The 21,163-nt window shown below is 45.2% G+C and overlaps 1 protein-coding gene across 1 annotated transcript in view; it reads right to left on the bottom strand.

Annotated features, from left to right (window-relative positions):
* Positions 1 to 17,801, bottom strand: part of SHROOM3 (shroom family member 3) — a 128,331-nt gene extending 110,530 nt beyond the window's left edge. The window contains exon 1 of the mRNA XM_054392329.1: positions 17,643 to 17,801. Within this exon, the coding sequence (XP_054248304.1) occupies positions 17,643 to 17,801 (159 nt within the window). The remainder of the gene's footprint in view (positions 1 to 17,642) is intronic.
* Between the last annotated feature and the right edge of the window lie 3,362 nt (positions 17,802 to 21,163).

Here is a 21,163-nt window from a genome sequence, read left to right as displayed (position 1 = left end):
AAGAACTAGAATGAAGGGGATATGCCTGCTAAAAGCAGTCCTGACACACTGGCTAAGTAGCATTTCTTTAATTGCCATAGCTCCAGGGGCTAAGGCAGCAGGCACAGGTTTTTCTAAGCTGAATCATACATTGATGCAAATCCCAGGACGTTCCTGCAGGAGCAGAGGCATTAGTGGTAGCTGGGATGCTGGCCAAATTCCAGGGAAGGTAGCTACATTCCATTTCCCTGCAGTCTCCCTGCCACTTCAGTGAACAAACTCAATTGTTTCAGCTCCAAGTCACTTCGCAGCATCCCTGAGATCAGCTGCTGTACCCACAGCATCCCGTGCTGTTCTCTGGGATATCATTCTGCCCTCAGGAATCTTTGTGGAATCTATAAATAGGTCCTGCGAACGATGAAAATGCCCCTTCTGGCAAACAAATCCACAACAAACAGCTCTGAGTCAAAGGAGCTGCAGAAAACTTTAAGATTGCGTAAAAGTTCTAAGAGGAAAGAACAAAAAGTCCCCTCAAAGCTTTGAGGCAGAAATGTTGTGGCAGACACTGCTGAGGCTGTTTGGAATTAGCTGAACTAATGTCCTCCTGAGGACTGGGGCAAGGATTGCTAAATTCTGGGAGATTTTTCTATTTCATCTATCCTATACAGAAGGATTTTTCATTGAAAAAGTGGTAGAATCATGGAATTGTTTCAGTTGGAAAAGCCCTCTGAGATCACTGAGTCCAGCCATCAACCCAACACCACCATGACCCCTAAACCATGCCCCCAGGTGCCACATCCACGTGTTTCTTGAACACCTCCAGGGATGGGGACTCCATCACCTTCCTGGACAGCCTGTTCTAATGCATGACCACTCTTGCAGCAAAGGAATTTTTCCTCATCTCCAGCCTAAACCTCCCCTGGTGCAGCTCAAGGCCATTGCCTCTTGTCCTGTCATAAGTTACCTGGGAGAAGAGGCCAACACCAGCCTCACTCCATTCTCCTTTCAGGGAGTTGTAGAGAGCAATAAGGTCTCCTCTCAGCGTCCTCTTCTCCAGATAAAGCAATCCCAGTTCCCTCATCCTCTCCTCACCAGCCCTTCTCTCCAAGCCCCTCACCAGCTTCATTGCCCTTCTCTGGACCCACTCCAGCACCTCAATGTCTTTCTTACACTGCAGTGCCCAAAACTGGGCACAGTACTCAAGGTGATCCTGGACCCACATATCCAGGGAGCTGACCACCTGATACCTCATGGAGAGGATCATTTTTAAAGATAGCTTCTCTCTCAGGGAGTGTCTTTAGCCTAGCAAGTGAAAAACAGGCACTGTATAGTCTGTATCAAAGCAGGCTGTGTTGAACATGTGAAAAGCCTGGATGAGCTTTAAAGACTTCAGATCACGTTCAAAGGGCCTGGCAGGAGAAGAGCAAAACCACAAAGAAACAGGACAACAGAGTCTGACTTCCCAGCTGTCCCAGCAGAGACTTTTGTGAAGGCTAAGACTGAACTGCTGCTGTTTACTCTCACTTTTGCCAACACAATAATTAAAAATGTACAATGCTGGCCCTTTGGAAAGCTGCACAGAGGCACGCTTCCCATGAAAATCCCAGCATCTGTTCCTCAAACTGAATTAGGACCAGAGCCAGCTGACCCTCTTTTTGTTGAATCTTCCTTCTGCTGGCAGGACAGGTCCCAGACTTCATAGAATCACAGAATGGTTTGGATTGGAAGGGACCTTCAAGATCACCCAGTTCCAACCCCCTACCATGGGTAGGGACACCTCCCACTAGCCCAGGGTGCTCAAGACCTCATTCAACCTGGCCTTGAACACCTTCAGGGAGGGGACATCCCTGGGCAACCTGTGCCAGTGTCTCCACACCCTCACTGTAAATAATTTCTTTCTAATCTCCAGTCTAAATCTGCCCTCCTCAAACTAATTTACATTTACATTAACATTTAAAGTGTGAAGTACAAGGTTAGCAGTGTCTTACTGGAGTTCTCCAAAAATGTCTCCCAGTCAGTTAATGCAATAAACTTCTGCATATAAAGGCCAAGTTCTCAGCATTGTCTGCAGCCACTAAACCTGGCACACCCTCCTAAAGCACACGTAGTAAGCCACAGACGTCATGGCCGAGCTATGGGCTGACCATGGTCTGTTCTATGTGCTCTAGAAGCTGATTATTTTTCAGCTGGCTGAGTTTCAGATGTGAACTAAATTGATTTATAAACGAAAGGGCCCTTAGCATCCATTCCTTTGCTCATAGGCCCTGAACAATTTTGCCCTGACACTGGCCAGGAAAGCTGCACTAGCTCCTAAGATGAGTCTCTTCCAGCCCCAAAACAAAAGCAAGACAAAAAATGGCATAAGTGGGGACCACAGATGGTATGAGATTGTAAACAACAGCTCCACGATCCTGCCACACGCCCCCTCCTCTTGATCCATAGAGCTTTCCTCACTTCCCAGGATTTAAACCACACAAACTCAGAGTGGAGAAAGGATCAGGCCTGTAATCTGTTTTCACTTTTATGACTTGCTCCCAATCTGCCTCCAGTTCCCATGCAGGATTTGGAGTATCGACCACCCCACAGAAAAAGCTTCCGATGAACAATGGACTCGTGGTTAATGAGTTTCAGTAACTCTGTTCACCTCACTTGAGTCCTTGGGGTGAGAAAGTTAAGTGTTCCTGTAGGAGCTCAAGTGACAGCTTCACCATTTCCTTAATATTTCATCTCTTTGTATTTTGCAGTTTGCCTTTTTCTGAGCTCATGTTTATTTTTCCAGAGAGCAGTTACTGTGGTAAACTGATATCAGGCTGGCAGTGTGGGAAATGAGATTTCAGCCATTCATCTCCTGGACTTCAATACTTCATTGAGGAAGCCAACGAGGAGGGAAAAAAAAAAGTCAGTCTAAGACCTTTTTTTCTCTTTAAGGGCAACACCTTGCTGCTACTGCAATGATGATGCCTCCAGAATCAGAGAGCTACTCAACCCGAGCAGCATTTGTGTTTAAACTAAGGAAGGGACAATACTGAGAGGCAATGTGAGCTGTAAGATGGTCTTCAAAAGTAGGAAGAGGTGATACACTTGAGGGTGAGCCTCCTGGTATGAGTGAAATGATACTGACCTACACCAGCTCAAACCTGACACAGCCTGCTCATCCCACCTGAGCACCATGTGAGTCTGAGCACTTTTGCTTTTTGTTTTCTCTTTATCATTCCCTATTGAGTCTTCATTCCCAGGCCATATTCCTTCCCCTTGCCCTTCCCTGATGCTTACTGAGTCCCTCTCACCAGCAATTCTAGCAAGAATGGTTTAGATTCCAGCATTTTTTTTTCCTACTGGAGGAGATGTTGCATTCTTCTCATTTCAGTGTCAGCACCCTTTGGGCACATCGACATCTTCTGGTGTTATCTGGCTATTTGGACACCAAGGTCTCTAGGAAGATGATTCTTTCCTGTTTGCTCATCTTATTCACACCCTTAAGCATGCTTTAATTCACCCAGTTAAGTAATTTTAGAGACAATAATGGGATTTCTGAGCTGAGAACAGACTGGGGGCCATTTGGGTGTTTGGAGAACTCTACCATCCAAAACTGTGGAGGAAAACAATCTCCTGTTGCAGTTGTGGAGAGCAGATGGTTCTTTATGGTTACTATAACTCTCTAAGAATGTTTTCTATCCTAATCTTGCTGACTAGTCTTTCTTCTTCCAAAGTTTTAATCTTGCTTAAGGACTAAATATGATCTTGTGTTAGAAAAGCCACTCAAGTGCTCAGGCTGTGGGGCTGGGAAGCAAAGCGAGTTCCCTTTTGTAGAGGCTCTTCTCAAACAGGATTGTTTCCCCAGTGTCAAATTCCATGGATTTTAGCAGCTGAATGGGTACAAAACTTTGACATGGCCAGAAACGTGTGCTTATAGAAAGGCCGGATGGTTGAATAGCTGCTGCATTCTTGGTGCACTCATGTGCGAACTCCACGTCGAGCGAGCTGGCTGGCGGCGCCGCCAGGCCTCATTAGCACACACGCACAGAGCCCGGGGAGGCCTTGCTTGCCCTCCTACCCTCCTCCCAAACGCCGTGCCTGCTGTTCCCAGGTCTCACGTGGGCAGGGGATGCACGAGGCCAGCGTGGAGCAAGCCAGCACCCTGCATACAACAGCTGTCCTCAGCTGACCTTCAGAGCTGGCCGAGTCGGTTCAGCGCCAGGACGCCTCCGCCAAGGCAAGCCCCGAGGAGCTGGGCAGCCCTTGAGGGTGCCCTTAAGGGCAACCAAGCTGGTGAAGGGTCTGGAGAACAGGTCTGGGGAGGAGCAGCTGAGGGAATTGGGGGTGTTTAGGCTGGAGAAGAGGAGGCTGAAGAGAGACCTCATTGTTCTCTACAATTCCCTGAAAGGAGGTTTCAGTGAGGTAGGGGTTGGTCTCTTCTCCCTAGTATAAAATGATAGAAGGAAAGGAAATGGCCTGAAATTGTGCCAGGGAGATGAGGAAAAATTCCTTTGCTGCAAGAGCGGTCAGAGATTGGAACAGGCTGCCCAGGGAGGTGGTAGATTCACCATCCCTGGAAGTGTTCAAGAAACCTGTGGCCATTGCACTTGGGGACATTGTTTAGTGGCCATGGTGGTGGTAGGTTGAAGGTTGGACTCCGTTATCTCAGAAGTCTTTTCCAACTGAAACAATTCCATCATTCTAAAATTCTGTGACAATTCAAGAGCTGGGAGTTACAGAGAAAAGAACTTCCCAAAAGGTGACAAAGTGTCAGCTGTCTAACCCTCATCCTGGCTGAGGGATATCTGCATCCCTCTAACACATGCCTGTGGTGCCACTTCAAGTGGAGCTTCCGTGGGCGAATGTAGTGCTGGCACAGGAGAACTCAACTGGTGTAGACAAGCCAGCTTTAAGCAAAGCTGCTTCACTCTCACAAGCTGCTCCCCTAACAAGGACTTACACTACCAAGACCTCTTTCCCTGGATTAGTGCTACCCCTACCTTTAGAGCCAAATCTCAGAAGTTATTTGGAATAGTTGAAACAACAACGTTTTGGCAGCTGGAGCTGGGGTGGAAGGCTAAGTACTAACATCAAACACACAATGTCTCCTTCCTGGCCTTACCCACCTACAGAATCACAGAATTGTTTTGGCTGGAAAAGCCCTCTGAGATCACTGAGTCCAACCATCAACCTAAACCATGTCCCAAAGTGCCATGTCCACATGTTTTTTGAACACCTACAGGAACTTTCACAACCTTATGCTTAGAGCTGAGGCTTTTTAGCTCAGGCAATAGGAATTTCCCTTCTCCTGTGGACATCCCCTTACCAGCCCTGGGGATGATGGTCATCACAGGAGAGTAACTTCACAGTGCTCTTTCTCCTTGCTTCTCTCCACTGTGGTATTCATGGGCAAAGGGCCATGGGATCCATTCTTGGTGGAGAGACACCATGGGTGAGAGCTTCTGAGTATTAATGAATAAGAGCAGTAGCCAACAGGGAACTTGAGTCAGATTTTTAAAGAGTATTCAGTCCTTCAACTTAGGACCAGGGAACCCTCCCTGGATGCTGAGTGCTCCTGCAAAGACTGCTCAGCAGCTTTCCTAATGCCTGTGTGACTTAGGTGATGACATCCTGTGGGTGACATGTTAGCAGTGGGAACACTTTCCAAACACATGCTGATTCTGATAAGACATTCACACTCCTGGTTAAGCCCTGAGTCTCTAAACAGCGTTTTGGTGGCTGGATCTCTGCCATCAGGAATTCAAATGTAAACATGTCTAAGGGTTAGAGAAAGTGTCACTGCCTGTTTGACATCAAACAAGCCATTTCCAGGTGCTGTGTACATCAACCAGAGAGCAGAATGTCTACCAGTGCAGAGCATTTTGCTAAGCAGCACACAGCCCAAATGTAAATCAATAAATATTTATCCTGGGGATATTATCATTTGCCAATAACTTCTGGTCAAGTTAACCAAACTCCTGACACCCCCTGCTCCAACAGCACATTTCCTCCTACACTCCCCTCAATCCAGCAACACATGGACACAGGCATACAAAAAGACAAAAGGAGTTTCAAAGTCCCCAGGCCAACAGAATTCTTCCTCTGGTCTCCTTCTGCCCAGGGTCTTTGGGTTTCTAGTGTTTTTCTTCCTGTCTGCTGTTGGGTTTGGCAAGAGCAGTAAGAATTGTAAGAACTTATAGAACCTCCAGAAACAATAAACCAGAAAGAAAAAAAGAAGTAAAAGCATCTTCTTGTCAGTTAGAATTTCCACAAGTGCCTGAGGGATGGAGGAAACCAGAAAGCACACTACAACCCAGGAGGAAATATTTGTGACTCTGATTAATCCTTCCTTTAGCAGCACAACAGAATCCTTGCAGATCTCTGTCGATCCTTGGAAGAGCTCCATTTAGTAGTCTCCAGGCCATACTTTGCTGGGAAAATCTTATTCCATAACAGAAGCATGGACAGATTCAGAGCAAAGTAAGAAAACATGCATTATCCAAAAGATCTGGAGAACAGGGGGACTAAGTTAAGAAAGGCACACATGGTTTTCCTTTCACTCCATGTGATTATGTTGTGATAATGCCCTCTACAGACCTGTCCATCACTTGTGCACACAGGTCAGAGAAGCTCTCTGACCCGACCAGCTGGGGGACACAAGCCAAACAATGACAAATTCAGCTTCAGTTGAACTGGCCAGAAAGATCTCAGAGTTGCCTGTTGAGCAGCTAGGAGACAGCCATACTCTCCTTTTGTCCATCTTCTTCTTTTGCCTTTTTTTTTTTCCCCCCTTGGGTTCTTGTGGGAATTTTTGGCTAGGGAGTTTGCAGGGATATGCAGAGTTTGGGAAGCCACAGTCTCTCAGGTGCAGAGAGATGTCTAACTCAGGCTTCCTTATCTAGCTGACACTGCCAACATTTAGAACATGTATTCATCCAAACCTTGAACTACTTTGTCAGGAAATACTTTAAGCCCCTACCCCAGCACAATAAACTTGAGGATGAAGATCCTGAGGATGGCCAGTGATATCCCACAGTTGTAGGGAGCCTGGCAAGACTGGCAACTCTGATTCAATTGCCATTGGAGTCCTTTCTGCCCTTTAAGTCACTTGGGAATGCCATGACCATGGGCATGATGGAAGATAATGCTTTTATTGGCAGTGCCAGGGTATTTCCACCCTTTCCAAGCTGCCCTAAAGAAAACAGATTCACTCCTGAGTGCTGAAGACTCAGCAGCTAACCAAAGACATTTGACTGAGTAGAACTGGTCATACACGGACAGACTACAACATTCTAGAGATAATAAAGTGGGCTTCAAACTGAGACAACTGGATGCACAGCTCAGACCTTTTGCCTAGCATCATCAAAATGTCATAAACATATTTTACAAGTACACGATTGTTGCATTTATTCCTTGTCCCCTAACTCCCACATCTCTGTTTTCTGTGCTAATGGCTAATTCTCATTCAGAGTCTATGAAAGACTGAGTTAAGAGAGGAGAACTGCAGGGGACTCTTTCAAACCCAGTTATGCATTCCAGCCTATATTTCCACTCCGCTCAAAAATTTCTTTTTTTTTTTTTCATTCTGGTTGTCCTGATTTGAATCAGAACAGAATAAAATTCTGTGATTTTACTTTTCAGCTAAGTCTCTTCTAAGTAACTTCACTTTCTGAAATTAAGGGTATTCAGAATGCTGTGACTTTATGGGATTACAAACTGCAAGCACCCTCCACTGACACGCACATAAAACTACAACCACTCCACTGCAGGCACTGCCTTCTGCTACCAAAGCATCTCACAACAGCTACCCACAACCCTTAGCTGCTCTAGAACAAGAGATGAAGATGATGGTGCTGGTGTTGCTATGCAATTTATCCCAAACAGAATTTGGCTGATGGGATCACATTCTTTTATCTAGTAAAGTACACCACTGACTGACCTTTGGTAAGATCCCACCAGCAAAGCCAGAATGCCTCACAGAGCAGCACTATCACACCCTCTCCAGCCTTCAAGCTCTGATGGCTCAGTGATTCAGCAGGGACTCAGAGGGAGCAGAGGTATGGACTGAACCGCCTTGTGTCATTTCTCATCGGGTTTCAAAGTCTCCCATGCAGGGACTGGCACAGTCCGACCTGTTAAGCTAACGAGCACTGACAAGATCACAGCCCAAGAACAATTAAACATATAGAATAATAAAACATATAGAACAATAGATGCTCACCCTGGTTCTCTTCAGCACCAGCCAGCAGAGGAACCTTTTGTTTTAGCAGCTGATGACATACAGAAGGAACAGCAGAGACACAGAGTTACTCAAGCATGCTTAGTTTTGTTTCTGCTTACTCTTTTCCCCTAACCTCTAACGTCTACTGATGTGCCAGTGGCTCACTCAATCAATCTCCACGAAACACTGATGCAAGGCAGAGAAAGATCATGTCATTGATAGACATGGAAACCTCTAAATGCAGTTAGTTATTGACATCTGATGATTCATTAAATAACTTGTAGTCATAGAATGAGAGGGAAGGGCTTTAAACCTGAGGAAGGGAGATTAAGACTGGAGATTAGGAAGAAATTCTGTACAGTGAGGGTGGGAGACACTGGAACAGGTTGCCCAGGGAGGTTGTGGATGCCCCCTCCCTGGAGGTGCACAAGGCAAGCTTGGATGAGGCCTTGAGCAATCTGGGCTAGTGGAAAATGTCCCTGCCCAGTTGGCAGTTGGAACTGGATGATCTTGAAGGTCCCTTCCAACCTAAACTATTCTATGAATCCATGAACCAGCACAGACACCTTGCAGCCTTTGCTGCTTTTCAGCACTGGCCACAGGGAAACAGGGACTGAAGCACTTCGAGTTGTTGTGTCTGAGCTTCACAGTTTGCTACCCTAAAGGCCTGGACTGTGTCTTAGTCATCATGTAGGTCATGAAGAGAAGTCAGACTGCAGCTGAGTCCTTAGCTTTACTGAAAACCCTGTAGCAAAGCAATGTTAAGATATGCCAGAGAATAGCAGTTTTTAGATCTGCTGTTGTGAACAGGTGAAGACATAGGTGCTGTCTGGTAGGCCAACATCCAGTTCTAAACTAAAGGCAGATTTGGGTAGCAGCACAAGGACTCATTTTCTCAGGGCAGAAGGAACTGTTGCTAAAAGGAAAATGCAGAATTTTCCAAGGGCAGGTGTGTTGCTGTGAGTGACCCCTGCAGAACAGCACAGAGGTGTGTTGGGGGGGCAATTTGCAGTGACTAAAGAGCATCTTAGGCTGGCAAAAGTGGCTGCTTTGCACTCCTGGACAAGGATAGGCAGAGATACACACACACCCCCCAGCCATGTCTGTGGCTGTCTTTCTGTGCTGATAAAAAGCGTAAGTTGCCCCTGACGAAACTCTGATGGAAAGCTAATCCTCTGCAACAGCCTAGTGCTATGCAGAAACCTCCATGAGAGAAAGTGAGGACCCCTCCTAAGGGCGTTTGTTTCTACATCAGCCTTTTGTTGTGCCTCCCTCCCTCACCCACCTCTTTCCCTGCTTGGTTATTCCAGCACTGGTTTGCAGAGACAGGAGTCTGCTTGGAAAGCCAGCAGAAACCTCTTAGCTTGAAACCAGAAATGTGCAGAATCCCAAAAGGACAAAAATATTTGAACTTGCCTCCCAAAAAGTGTTGTATTCATTGACTTGCAAGCAGGGGGAACAGTGGTAGTAATTTAACCTAGGGAAGAGTGCCAACAAGTTCTTTAATTGCAGAGTTGGTGCCAACATCACCACAATACAACTATTAATACAAGTCTGCACTACAAGACTAATTCTGCTAACCTTTTGCTGTGGTCTTATAGTCAGGTCAGCTGCTGCATCCCTTCTTTGCTGACACTGTTCAACAAACACTGGCAACTGCTTTTAAGCAAACATGAAATGGAGCAGGGCAAGAGGGAGGAGAGTGGGATCATTGATAAAATGAAGATTCCCCCAAGACCCCATCCCTCTGTGCCAAAATGTTTTACATTTCTTCCTCTATCTCAAGCCTCTTTCTTGAAGCTGGAAATGCATCTTGCCATGGATTTGCTCCTGGAAAAGAGCCAGATCTTTGGTCTGGATTCCGTCAGCTCATTTCCTAGTTTCTATGAGACTGCATCTGAGAAATGTGGATGTCTCTCAGTCCACTGGCAAGATTGGTCATTTGTCACTATATAAAAACAGAAGGGCCTAATGTTAGAATCACAGAATATTAGGGGCTGTGAGGAACCTCTAGAGAGCATCGTGTCCAACCGCCCTGACAGAGAAGGATCACCTAGGGCAGGTCACACAGGAACACATCCAGGCAACAGCTGAAGTGAAGAACCCAGTCTGGAAACACACCAGAGAATTTGCTACCTCTGATAACAACAATGTTGTTTGGAGCTTCTGCATTATTTACTGGTGGATTTTAAGGTGCTAACCATGTCACATAACCACCAGATGAATCATGACTCCACATCACCTTTGTGATGACAAATTATACCCCTGCATGTCCTGTGCAGAATATCACCCCACTGCTCATACTGCCTATTGAAGTCCAGTATCTCTTCTATCTCTGCTGGCTGCTGTTTAAACCATTTGAACTGCTGATATGGCCAGGCCAGAACTGCTTACAGCATCACTGGAGAATGTGTGACTGAATCCCAGGAGAACACGGAGCTGGGACATTTGTCAGCCAAACTCGTCATTCATCCGTGCATTGGAAAATCCCCATTCTTGAGGGAGAATAGGGAATGGCTTTCAGGCTGGCAGATTATGTGGAAAGGTCTGTGGGAACTGCAAAACACTGCACCTGCCTCCAAAATGGCACCAACTCAGCACAAGACGTTTCCAGAGGGGAAAGTTAATATATGGGAGGAATGCACATAAATCCTGTTATTTCTTAATGGGATTTGGGAGCTTATTTCTCACCCCATGCTTTGAAATGTATTCCACAGCCTATTCTGGTAATGAATTTAAGCACAGTCATTTTCTTATCAGCAGGAATCATTCTTCACTGGGGGTTGATTTTTTTTTTTTTTTTTGGGAGGGGAATGGGGGGTTTGGATTTTTTTAATGCAAGTGTGAAAAATTACTATTATGTTTGAATAGCAGTTAGGATGTTAACATGCTGTGTCCTGGATAAGCTGGTCTTGTCTGTTCCTCTTTGTCCTTTTCCTAATTTCTATTGACCCAGAAACATGGAATCATTTATTTGTTTGGGGGTTTGTATGTTGATGGTAAAGTACCAAGAGCTGTGGAAATAGAAACAGGCAGTGTCTGGCTGGAATTGGGAAGATTTCCAACTGAGCCATGCAAATGAACCTACAGGAGTCCTGTCCTGCTTCAAACAAACCTACAGTTAATAAGACTTTTTTCCCTTCAGGTTGCTAAGAGTGATCACAGATCTAGACTGTCTTTCCACAGGGGAAAGATGCTTCCTGGCATTTAATGCCCTCTGACCCGAGTCTCTTTAAAGAGCTAGGCCATCTGAAGTCATTTTTCACAAGGAGTCCCATGGAAAAGACAAGGAGTCATAGGGACAGGTTACTGCTGGGAAGATTCCTATTGGACTCCAGAAGAAAATTTTTCCCCATGAGGACACTCAGAGATTGGAATCATCATGAGTTTTAAGACTCAGCTTGACAGGGTGCTGGGTAAGTTCATTTCAACCACACTATCACCTGGAAAGGTTGGACCAGATGATCCCTGGGGGTCCTTCCAGCCTGGCACTCTGTGAAGTATACAGTCCAGATTGCCCTCAGAAACAAGGACCTAGTAAGAGAGCCAAAGCTGAGGGGTTTAAGTGGACCTACAAAGAAGGCAGGAACCCTTTGGAGGAGACACAAACACAGATGTGGGAGTCTAAGATGGGATCATAAGGAAAAGGGGAAATATGCTTAGTGCACTTAAAATCTTCACTTCCAGAATTATATTCATCTGCCACACAGCAAGGACCAATATCCTGCTCCAGCCAAGGCACATCTTCAGGGGACCTCCAAACCATGACTGGTGAGTGAGTTTGGGCTACCCAAGGGGCTGATTCCCATGTCGCAGGGGTACTCAGCAGGCTTGGTCCTGCTCAGCACCCACACTGGCAGGCACTCATAATACAGACCACACTGATAACTTCACAGAGAGAAATCCAAAGAGATTGATGAGGCTAGAGGAAGCCAAATCTTCCTGCAGACAAACTAGTCCTGGTGCTGAACTGTGTGTTTCTGTTATTAGTTGGATATTCCCTGTTTCAAGCATAAGGACAAGTTTGTATCAGGCAGGAAAAGGAAGCTTCTCCTAGGCAGGATCAGAAATGCAACCTGAAGACTCCAGGAATGAAGGCAGCACACACATCAGTTTCTGTTGTGCATGCTCAAAGGCAAAGTCTATTGCCTCCCCTCTCAAATAGGGGAGTCATTTGTCCTCTGGATTGATGGATTCCAAACAATTTCAGGGGTTTCTGACACTGGTCTTGGATGCTCTCTGCTGCCACCAGATGGGTATCCACTCAAGGCTTTGGAAACAAATGTGACAAAGATTTTGCAGTTTATCAACCTGTTTTCAAAGGCCTCTGGATATTTTTTCTTTGATTATCAATATCTGTTAGAAAGCAAATTACAGTTCATCTCATTGTCACCCTCAAAGATCCCTCCCAAAGTCTGAGTAGTTCATGCACAATAGATCCACACTGCAATCTTGAGCTTCATCAAAAGATCCTGAAGATGAACACTGATGAAATTTGAAATGAGATTAGCTCAGCTCCAGCTCTGTAATCAATGATGGGTTTAGTTCCTACTCCTTGGGCTCCCAGGAAGCATGGGAAAGGTTCAAGGTAGTAGAGCCTTTCACAAGTAATCATCTACTCTGAACAAACACTGCTTTAAAGAGGGAGGTCTCTGCTTCTCATTCCAGGATCAGTGTAAATCTTAACTCTGGTTACACCTGTAACAGCCAAGAGAACAAGGATACATGGCATTTTTCTGTCTAATCTCCTTCATGTCAGCTAAAGCCAGGGAAGGATTTATGAAGGCTCCGTTTATTGACCCTAAGGATTACAGGTTGTGTTTAGTCACACAGAATTCCTCTCTCTCCAAGAACCTGAGAAGAAAACACTTCTCCTATTACACCTTTTTGTGACTTCAAAGGACATTACATTGCATATGGTCCTCTGTAAGTCATGCAGTCACAGTGCGGTGCTGGAGACCTGATCTTCTGCAGCAGCTATCTCTGTGGGTTTGGACCTAAACTTCACAGCTTGGGCTGATCTCTACTAAAGAGGCAACCCTAAAGCACAACTGGTCAGCTGGAGACAGACCCTGTCAGCCTGAAAAGCTCCTCCTGACTTTGCTGGTGCAGCAGCAATGCCCAGCAAGGCACTGCCCACGTCAGCCAGTCGGTTTGTCTGCGATTGCTAATTCAGTGCTGGGAAAGTGAACAGAAGTCTTTTTGTGCCTGAGGACGATGGGCAGCCTAATGGAGGGGGCTGACAATAGAAGCCTTTTCATCACACAGCTCCTAGCTTTAAGAAAAGGTAGATGATCCTGTCACTTGTGCTGGCATCAGCAGCCTTTCACAGGGCCCTAATCTGAGCCCTGAGAAACAAGGAAGAGTGGGCAGGAACTGCTCCTCTGCTTTCTGAAACAATCACAGCATCAGTTCCTTTCTCCTTCCCCGAGAGCAAAGGTCTGCAGCATCCAGATTCCCTCATTCTCTGCGGTCAGGCAGCTCCCTGGTGCTTTGCCACAGTCCAGCAAGAAGAGTCAGATGTGCAGGCAGGTGATTTTGCAGTGAACCCCACAGCTCACCAGCAGACAGAACACACCTTTCTCTAGTGCCAAGCCTAGAAGAAGTACTGGAGGGAAGGGAGAGGACAATTGGGAAGAAATAATTTCTGCTGACCAGGCTGGTTTGGTCTTTGGCTTTTTAACTACAGGCCAGACAGGATGCAGCCCATGCAGGTCTGTACCTCTTTTTGCTCACAGAAGCATCTTTTTGCTCCCTATGGACTGAGGCCAAGCACAAGAAATTACATTATGGTTTAGTCCTAGACAAATTATTTCCCCACTTACTGTTCACTTAGTGCTTTCCCAGTGGATACAAGTGAAGGAATTACAAATGTGCCACCCCTCCATGTCCTGTGAGAAATCAGCACTCATGTAGTTCTTCTGTCTCATCCTCCTTCTGTCCTTACAGACGGTAAAACACATTTTTAAGGGCCTGCTGCATTACGCACCTGTCTTGGATCCATATCTATGACCCTAAATGAATAACTAGTGTGTAACATGCTTTGAAATGGAAACTTCAACAGCCCCCTCCAAGTATATCAGAAGAGAAACAGTGAAAAAGTGGGAGGTGTCCCTGCCCAAGGCAGGGGGGTTGGAACTAGAGGATCTTTAAAGTCCCTTCCAAACCAAACCATTCTCGGATTCTGTGACTACAGGGAATTTCAAAGCAGATTCCTGTGTGGAGAAGGGAAAAACATGGGTTGGATGTAATAAATTTGTTTATGGTCTGCCATCAGCTCCAGCAGAATACAGTATGAGGAGACCTGTGTTGAGGACTCTTAAATTACTGCCATGAAACTGCTTCAGCATAGATTTGTCTTTCCACAGGGAAAAAGAGCATCAGCATTGAAAGGTAATCTCTTTTAACTACCTAATTTCATGTTAGCTGCACAACCAACATTCCTGACAAGTTGATTTAGCTTTGGTTGCCTGATGTGCTGAGCTTTGTGGCTGAATCAGCAAAGCACTTCCTAGTGTGTTTAATGTCAAGTTTGCCTGTCTGTGTACTCAGCCACACACTCACAGCTCAGGCTGCCTCCTTGCCCAGAAGCACAACAATACAGCAAGGGGGCTTTGGCTGCAAGGAGGTAGATAACTACTTATTTTGAAGGATAAACCCCTCATAATCAGACCTCTAAACCAGCACCTTCTTCCAGCTCTAGGTTTTGCAACTTAACACTTCCAACTGTTGCTCCTATTGCTTTGGGGAAACTTTTTGGTGTATTTCAAATCTGCCTTTTTGAAAGAACTGCACAGGGCTGCAAGAATCAGTTTTCATGCATTTGGGCCTCTCATAAATCATCATGGTTTTTAACTTCAGTCTTTGTTCTGAAGCTGAATCCAAAATTTGGGTCCCAAATGAGCACCAGCTCCTGATGGTTAGAAAGAACTATGGCATTCAAACAGATTCTCTCTCTGTCCTCTATTCTGTAACAACACGTCAATGTTACTTGGATTGTTTTAAGTCATGTTGCAAGCTTTCATGGGCACCAGCTTAAATATTTGTGGAAACCAACATTGTTGTTTACACTAAAGCCATTTAACACCACTCTGTCAAGGCAGGCAGTCAAAACAGAACAGGAGGTGAAACAGACATAAACCAGGCACTGTCACCTAGAAAGGTTGAAACAGATAATCCTTGGAGTCCCTTCCAACCTGGCATTCTGTGGTTCTGTGATAAAACTCCTACCTTAATTATGAATAACCAGAAATTAAAACTTGACATCCAGATTTCCTGCTATTTATAGGTGACATTAGTCAGAACTCTTACTGGATGTAGTGCAGTCTTCAATGGTCTCTTCCAATCCAAACTTTCTATGGTTCTAGAAGTATTATTGTTTGAGTACAGAATTCTGTACAGTAAGGTTGGGGAAACACTGGAACAGGCTGCCCAGGGAGGTTGTGGATGCCTTCTCCATGGAGGTGTTCAAGGCCAGATTGGATGAGGCCTTGAACAACCTGGGCTAGTAGAAGGTGTTTCTGCTGTGGTAGTTTTAGGGTTTCAACCCACCACACTCTGCCCAAACTGTTCTAGGATTCTATGAATTCAGCTCATAACATGATTCAATTCTTCATTTCTCCACAGTTGCTCATTAAGTCTTCTGATTATACTGTGAAGTAATTAGCTAAATAATAGACAATTAGTTGTGGAGCACACAGTGAATTCAAACACCAGAGGAATTTCTCATCTGAAACTGGAAACCAGGGAACAGCTATAGGTGCTGCATGAATTCCAGAAAGCACAGCTTGCACAGGCAAGCCATTCTCCAGCTTTGCACAAGCAAAACAACAGAATGCCAACACTGACAGCACAAAGTTTGGGAAAAAAAACAAACCCAACACCCACCCAAAAAAAACCCAGCACATTTTTTCAGCGTTGTTTCACAGAAGGCAGGCACAAGTCATACAGCTCCCAGTGGCACTATGCACACTCCAGGCATGTTTGACATTAAGGGGACTGGTTGTTGTGGAAACCAAATCCCATAGATTAATTAATGTTCAGCAGCCAGAGCTATCTTGCTTCCTCTCTGCCTCCCTGCCCCCAATTAAAAAGGGAAAAAAAAAAAAAAGGTTGATGGGGGGGTGGGGTGGTGCTTTTTTACATCACCAAAGAATGTCAAAGCCAAAAGGAACTTTTTCCCCTCACAAATGCAGCACACTACCAATCCAAGTGAACAACCTGACTGAAGTGGGAGTCCCCAGTTTATAAAAGTAAAAAAACCTAACACCATTTCAGGCTGGCTAGTTTTGCTTTAGGTGGCTATAGCAGACTACCTCCAAGAAGAACCTGCAAGAAAGATGATTCTAAACTCCCTCTCTTTAACTTTCAATATGCAGATGCACTAAGTACAAATCATTTCTTTCAGGTGAACTATTCAAGTGAGTGACAATCTTCCTGTGAATGGGTTTGCACTGTGAGCTGGAGGGTTTGAATAACACTGAGTATCAGCATTTTCTTTTAGCCAGCAGTGGTTCTGATCCTTTCAATTCCCCACTTACATCCTAGGGAGTAAGATTAGACAGAATTACACATATGCACCTAGCAGCTCACTATATAAATGCAGACTGTAAGGGAGAATGCACCAGACATAACAAGGCAGAGAAATATAGTTAAAAGCCACCAGAGCTCAAATTGCAGAATTATTTAAATCCTACATTCAAGACAGTTTTAGGGCCCAGGTCAAACATATTTTAGATATTCAGAGATTCAATTTCATTTTGAAAATCAGTTGTTTTCACTACCTGCAGCTTAATGTAGCTCTGTACTTTTAATAGCTCCGTTCTGATGAGAAAAAAATTAACTCTTTCTCCCTTCCCCCTTCAAAATACCCTTGTGAGCTGTGCTGCTACCTGCCTGTTGACAACACTCAACTGGGAATAATTAAAATGCCAAAAATCTTGAAGGTGTTCCATACTTAATAGATATTCAGCAAACAGACAGTATGTAGGGTGAGAAAGCTGCAGTATACACATACCAACTAGGTACAGGCGTTCATTATTCTGTTTCCACACAGGTTTGTAATTAGCCAACATCCCACCCTGTGACTGAGCACTTACTGTCTGCTCTCAGCAGAAGTGCTGCTGATGGATTACCAAACCTCAGATATGCTCTGACTTTGTGATACCAGCTCACCTCCTCAGAGTCCTCTACCCACTCCCATTCATAGCACTGAAGTATAAAAAAGCCAATTTCTTCAAGGCAGGACACTTCCTGCACTTTGATAGTTACACCATGCAGAGAGCTCTCACATTTCTCAGATATGTAACTTCTAAACAAACCTCCTGACTTGAATAGGTGCTCAAGAGTTTGCAAACACAAGCCAGACACAACGTCAAATCCAACATTTCAGTATTATTTTACATGTCTCACCCTTTAAATCCAAAACCACTCCCAACTTGTATTCCATTTAAAGTAAGAAAAATACCTTTGAGATGATTAACGGCTCCCCGTGCTCCAGCCCTCCTTTCAGGGTGAATCCCCATGGAGCGCCTCCTTGAAGCAGTGCCTCCAGGTAGATGTATCTTCCTTGGTGGGTAATGCTGGCCTCTGGAGATGATATGCTGGTGTTAATATTGTCTAACATCCTCAGCTGTCCTATCACATACTCAGTTAAATACAAAACCCACTCAGGCAATCACAGAGCAAAGCAGCTGGAAATTCGACTCCCTAGAAGCCCACCACAAGTCATCCCTCAACACGTGAAACAAAAAGAGTCTCAAACAGATTGGGTTGTTTGTTTTTTTTCTTCAGAGCTGAGTCCAAGGTGATGGGTTAAAAACATTTCCCATCAACATTTCAGCACGCTGGTTCTCCCCCAGAATTGTGATGGTTTACTGGTGTTTCAGCACTGTGCTTTCCCTGTTCCCAGGTATCCTGGGCATGATGGTTTTGTAAAGATTTCTCTTCCTCTCTTCTGGATATCAAAGTTGTACTTTTAAGGATGAGGGGGAGGAAAAAAAAAAAAAAAAAAGACCCCCAAAAAAGTGTATGGATTTAAAAGCCCCTGGGCAGCAAATTGCCAAAATCCAAAGGAATGCTTCATTTGTGATTGATTATCAGTCTTTTCTTCCTTTCTGCATGCGATTTACCATTACAATGCCCTTTTTGCCTCAGCCCACTGCACTAAAAGAATGGCAGCGTCTTCTCCCTCCGAGCTCTCAGTTACTCTGCTGCTTACTTCACAATTTTCTGACTTGTCAAAAAGGAGGGGGGGGGGGGGAAGGCTGGGGAAGGAGAAGAAAGTAAGTCCATGCCTGAAACTAGTTAGAGGGGTTCAAAAAGGTGAAATCACTCCATATTTATTGAATTTAAAAGTGCAAAAACGTCTATCAGGAAAGCTGGAGAAGCAGGTGAAATGAATCCTTCGGGAAAAACGCTGAGCTGAGAGCTGAGCTCTTCTCATTCTCCGTGCTCTCCACAATGATCTGCCAAAGTTGCAGCAGCTACTGCTGCTGTGAGGGAGGGTGAGGAAGTGAGAGAGAGCGTGAGAGAGATGGATTAAGGCAAGCAAGGCAGTGCTGCCCAATTGTGCACATCAAGCATGCAATTATAAAATGCAGCCTGCAAGAGCTGGGGCTCACCCTTTTATTATGCCCCCCGGAAACCACCATCTTTCTATTGTACTTGCTAAGGAATTGTAACAATCCAAACTGCCAGCTGCTGAAAATACAATGGGCATGTTCCAAAACAGCACAGTGGAGCACTGCTAGTAATTCTGCTCTCATAAAGTGCTTTTCCTCCACATGGAGCCTACCACCTTCCCTGGATTTATTTCTTTCTCCCAATTACTATGTAAAAAAAAAAAAAAAAAAAAAAAAAAAAGCTCAATGGCTCAATGTTGTCCCAAAACATGGAATAAGAATTAACACTAAAAACTCAGGATGGTTTGATTAATGTAAGCAGTGGCTAGTGACTGCTGTAGAAGTTATTGATGTGAGTGCATCTGCTCTTGCATATATGCACAGAGGCCAAGGCATATAAGTTAAAGAGACATAAGTTTAAGGCTCACTTGAACAGGGTCTAACAACATATATCACTAAAGGTGTTTTAAAAAATTCTTGGTTTCTTGTTTTTATTAGCCCTTAAACAGGATAATAGAGAGGGTAGCCTTCAGACCACTCCCTTTCCTCCTGAGTAAACAAATAGTAGTGCCTCTTCCTCTCAGAGGCTGACACTTTAGATTTTATAGTCCCTGGGATGTGTATTATTTCTCCATTGTGCTTTGAAAGCTGTGAATATCTTGTGTTAAAAAACCCCGAGTGAACTGTGGGGAGAAAGCTGACTCTAAAAGCAGAAATCTTCACATTTGTTCATGCCCTTCACACTGCCCATTCCCTTTAAGATGTCACAGTTTCCCCTTTTCTTTGCCCCATGTCTCCCAGCTCTCATTCCCAAAAGCCATGCAGAGGAATTCAGGAAAGAGGCCCCTCCCTTTATTTTTCATGGTATATGATCCTCAATCCTTGCTTATATTGAGCTTTGTCCCCTCTGCTGCCCTTCCAGGGGCTGAGTTTTCATTAGCCTCACATCCTGGTCAGGCTCCCGGATTGCTTTTATCCAGAGCTCACCCTTTAGCCTGACTCAAATCAGATTTCCGTAGTTTTACACTGCTAGTGTTTCACTGTAAACCCCCTCAATTTCAAGTCACCACAAAGAGCAATTCATTTCTGTCCCTCCACAGTCCTTCCAGAGACAGGCTCAGTCTCCAGGAGCTGCCTCCTGGGGCCATACATCCTCCTATCTATAGCCATCAGGACTATTTAAGACTGTGTAAGAACATGCTAGCCTGTTAACAAGCCAAGGTCCTTCTCTGGATTACATCAATTTCTAATTTAAGATATTGATCACTGCACCAGTCTGCAGACACCAGAATTTCAGCAAGAGCTGTATTTATCTCAGTGCCTGAAGTGATGCTGATGCAAAGTTATCCTCACCATTTCTGAGGTCCAGTTATAATTCTGCTCCAGCACCACAATTCATTTCAGGTGCAGCATCCAGCATAATTGTTGCCAATAACTGCATCAAACTTGTCACCACTGCAACAACTTTCTCCTTCATCTACTTCCAGATTTTCTGTCCTTTATACTGCCAATCCAGCTCTAAAAAACGAATCACAGAATGGTTTGGTTTGGAAGGGACCTCCAAAGGTCATCCAGTCCAAGCCCCCTGCAGTCAGCAGGGACATCCTCCACTAGATCAGGTTGTTCAGACCCTGACCTTGAATATCTCCAAGGATGGAGCCTCAGTTGCCTCCCTGGGCAACCTGTTGCAGTGTTCCAGCACCTTCATGATGCAGAACTTGTTCCTCACATCCAATCTAAATCTGTTCTTCTCTCATTTCAAACCATTGCCCCTCTGCCTATCCCTGCAGGCCTTTGGGAACAGTCCCTCTGCAGGCCTCTTTTAGGCCCCCAGCAGGTACTGCAAGGCCGCAGCCTGTCCTCACAGCAGGGCTGCTCCAGCCCCCCAGACATTTTCATGGCCCTCCTCTGGACCTGCTCCATTAGGTCCATGTCCTTCCTGTGTTGAGGGCTCCAGCGCTGGACACAGTACTCCCAGTGAGGTCTGACCAGAGCAAAGTGGCAGAATCTGCTGGCCTAGGATGCCATTGGCCTTCTAGGCTGCAAGTCCACCAGCTTCTCATCCACCAGAACTCCCAAGTCCTTTTCCACAGGGCTGCTTTCTACCACCTCATCCCCCAGCTTGTACTGATAATGAGGATTCTTCCAGCCCAGGTGCAGGATCCTGCTCTGGGTCTTGTTGAACCTCATGAGGTTCACCTGGGCCCACCTGGCATGTATCAGAGATCTACTAGCACCTAGGGAAAGAGATTTGATCATCATCCAAAAAAGGGCTTCCTCAGCAGTCTCTTACTTCATCCAGGGGTTAAAAGTCTCTCAGATGCTCACAGAACTTGGTTCCCATCCATGTTACTGACATATGTCC

This window comes from Indicator indicator, chromosome 25 (genome assembly GCF_027791375.1).
Source record: "Indicator indicator isolate 239-I01 chromosome 25, UM_Iind_1.1, whole genome shotgun sequence".
Classification (NCBI taxonomy): domain Eukaryota; kingdom Metazoa; phylum Chordata; class Aves; order Piciformes; family Indicatoridae; genus Indicator; species Indicator indicator.
This window is presented reverse-complemented; position numbering and strand designations above follow the sequence as displayed.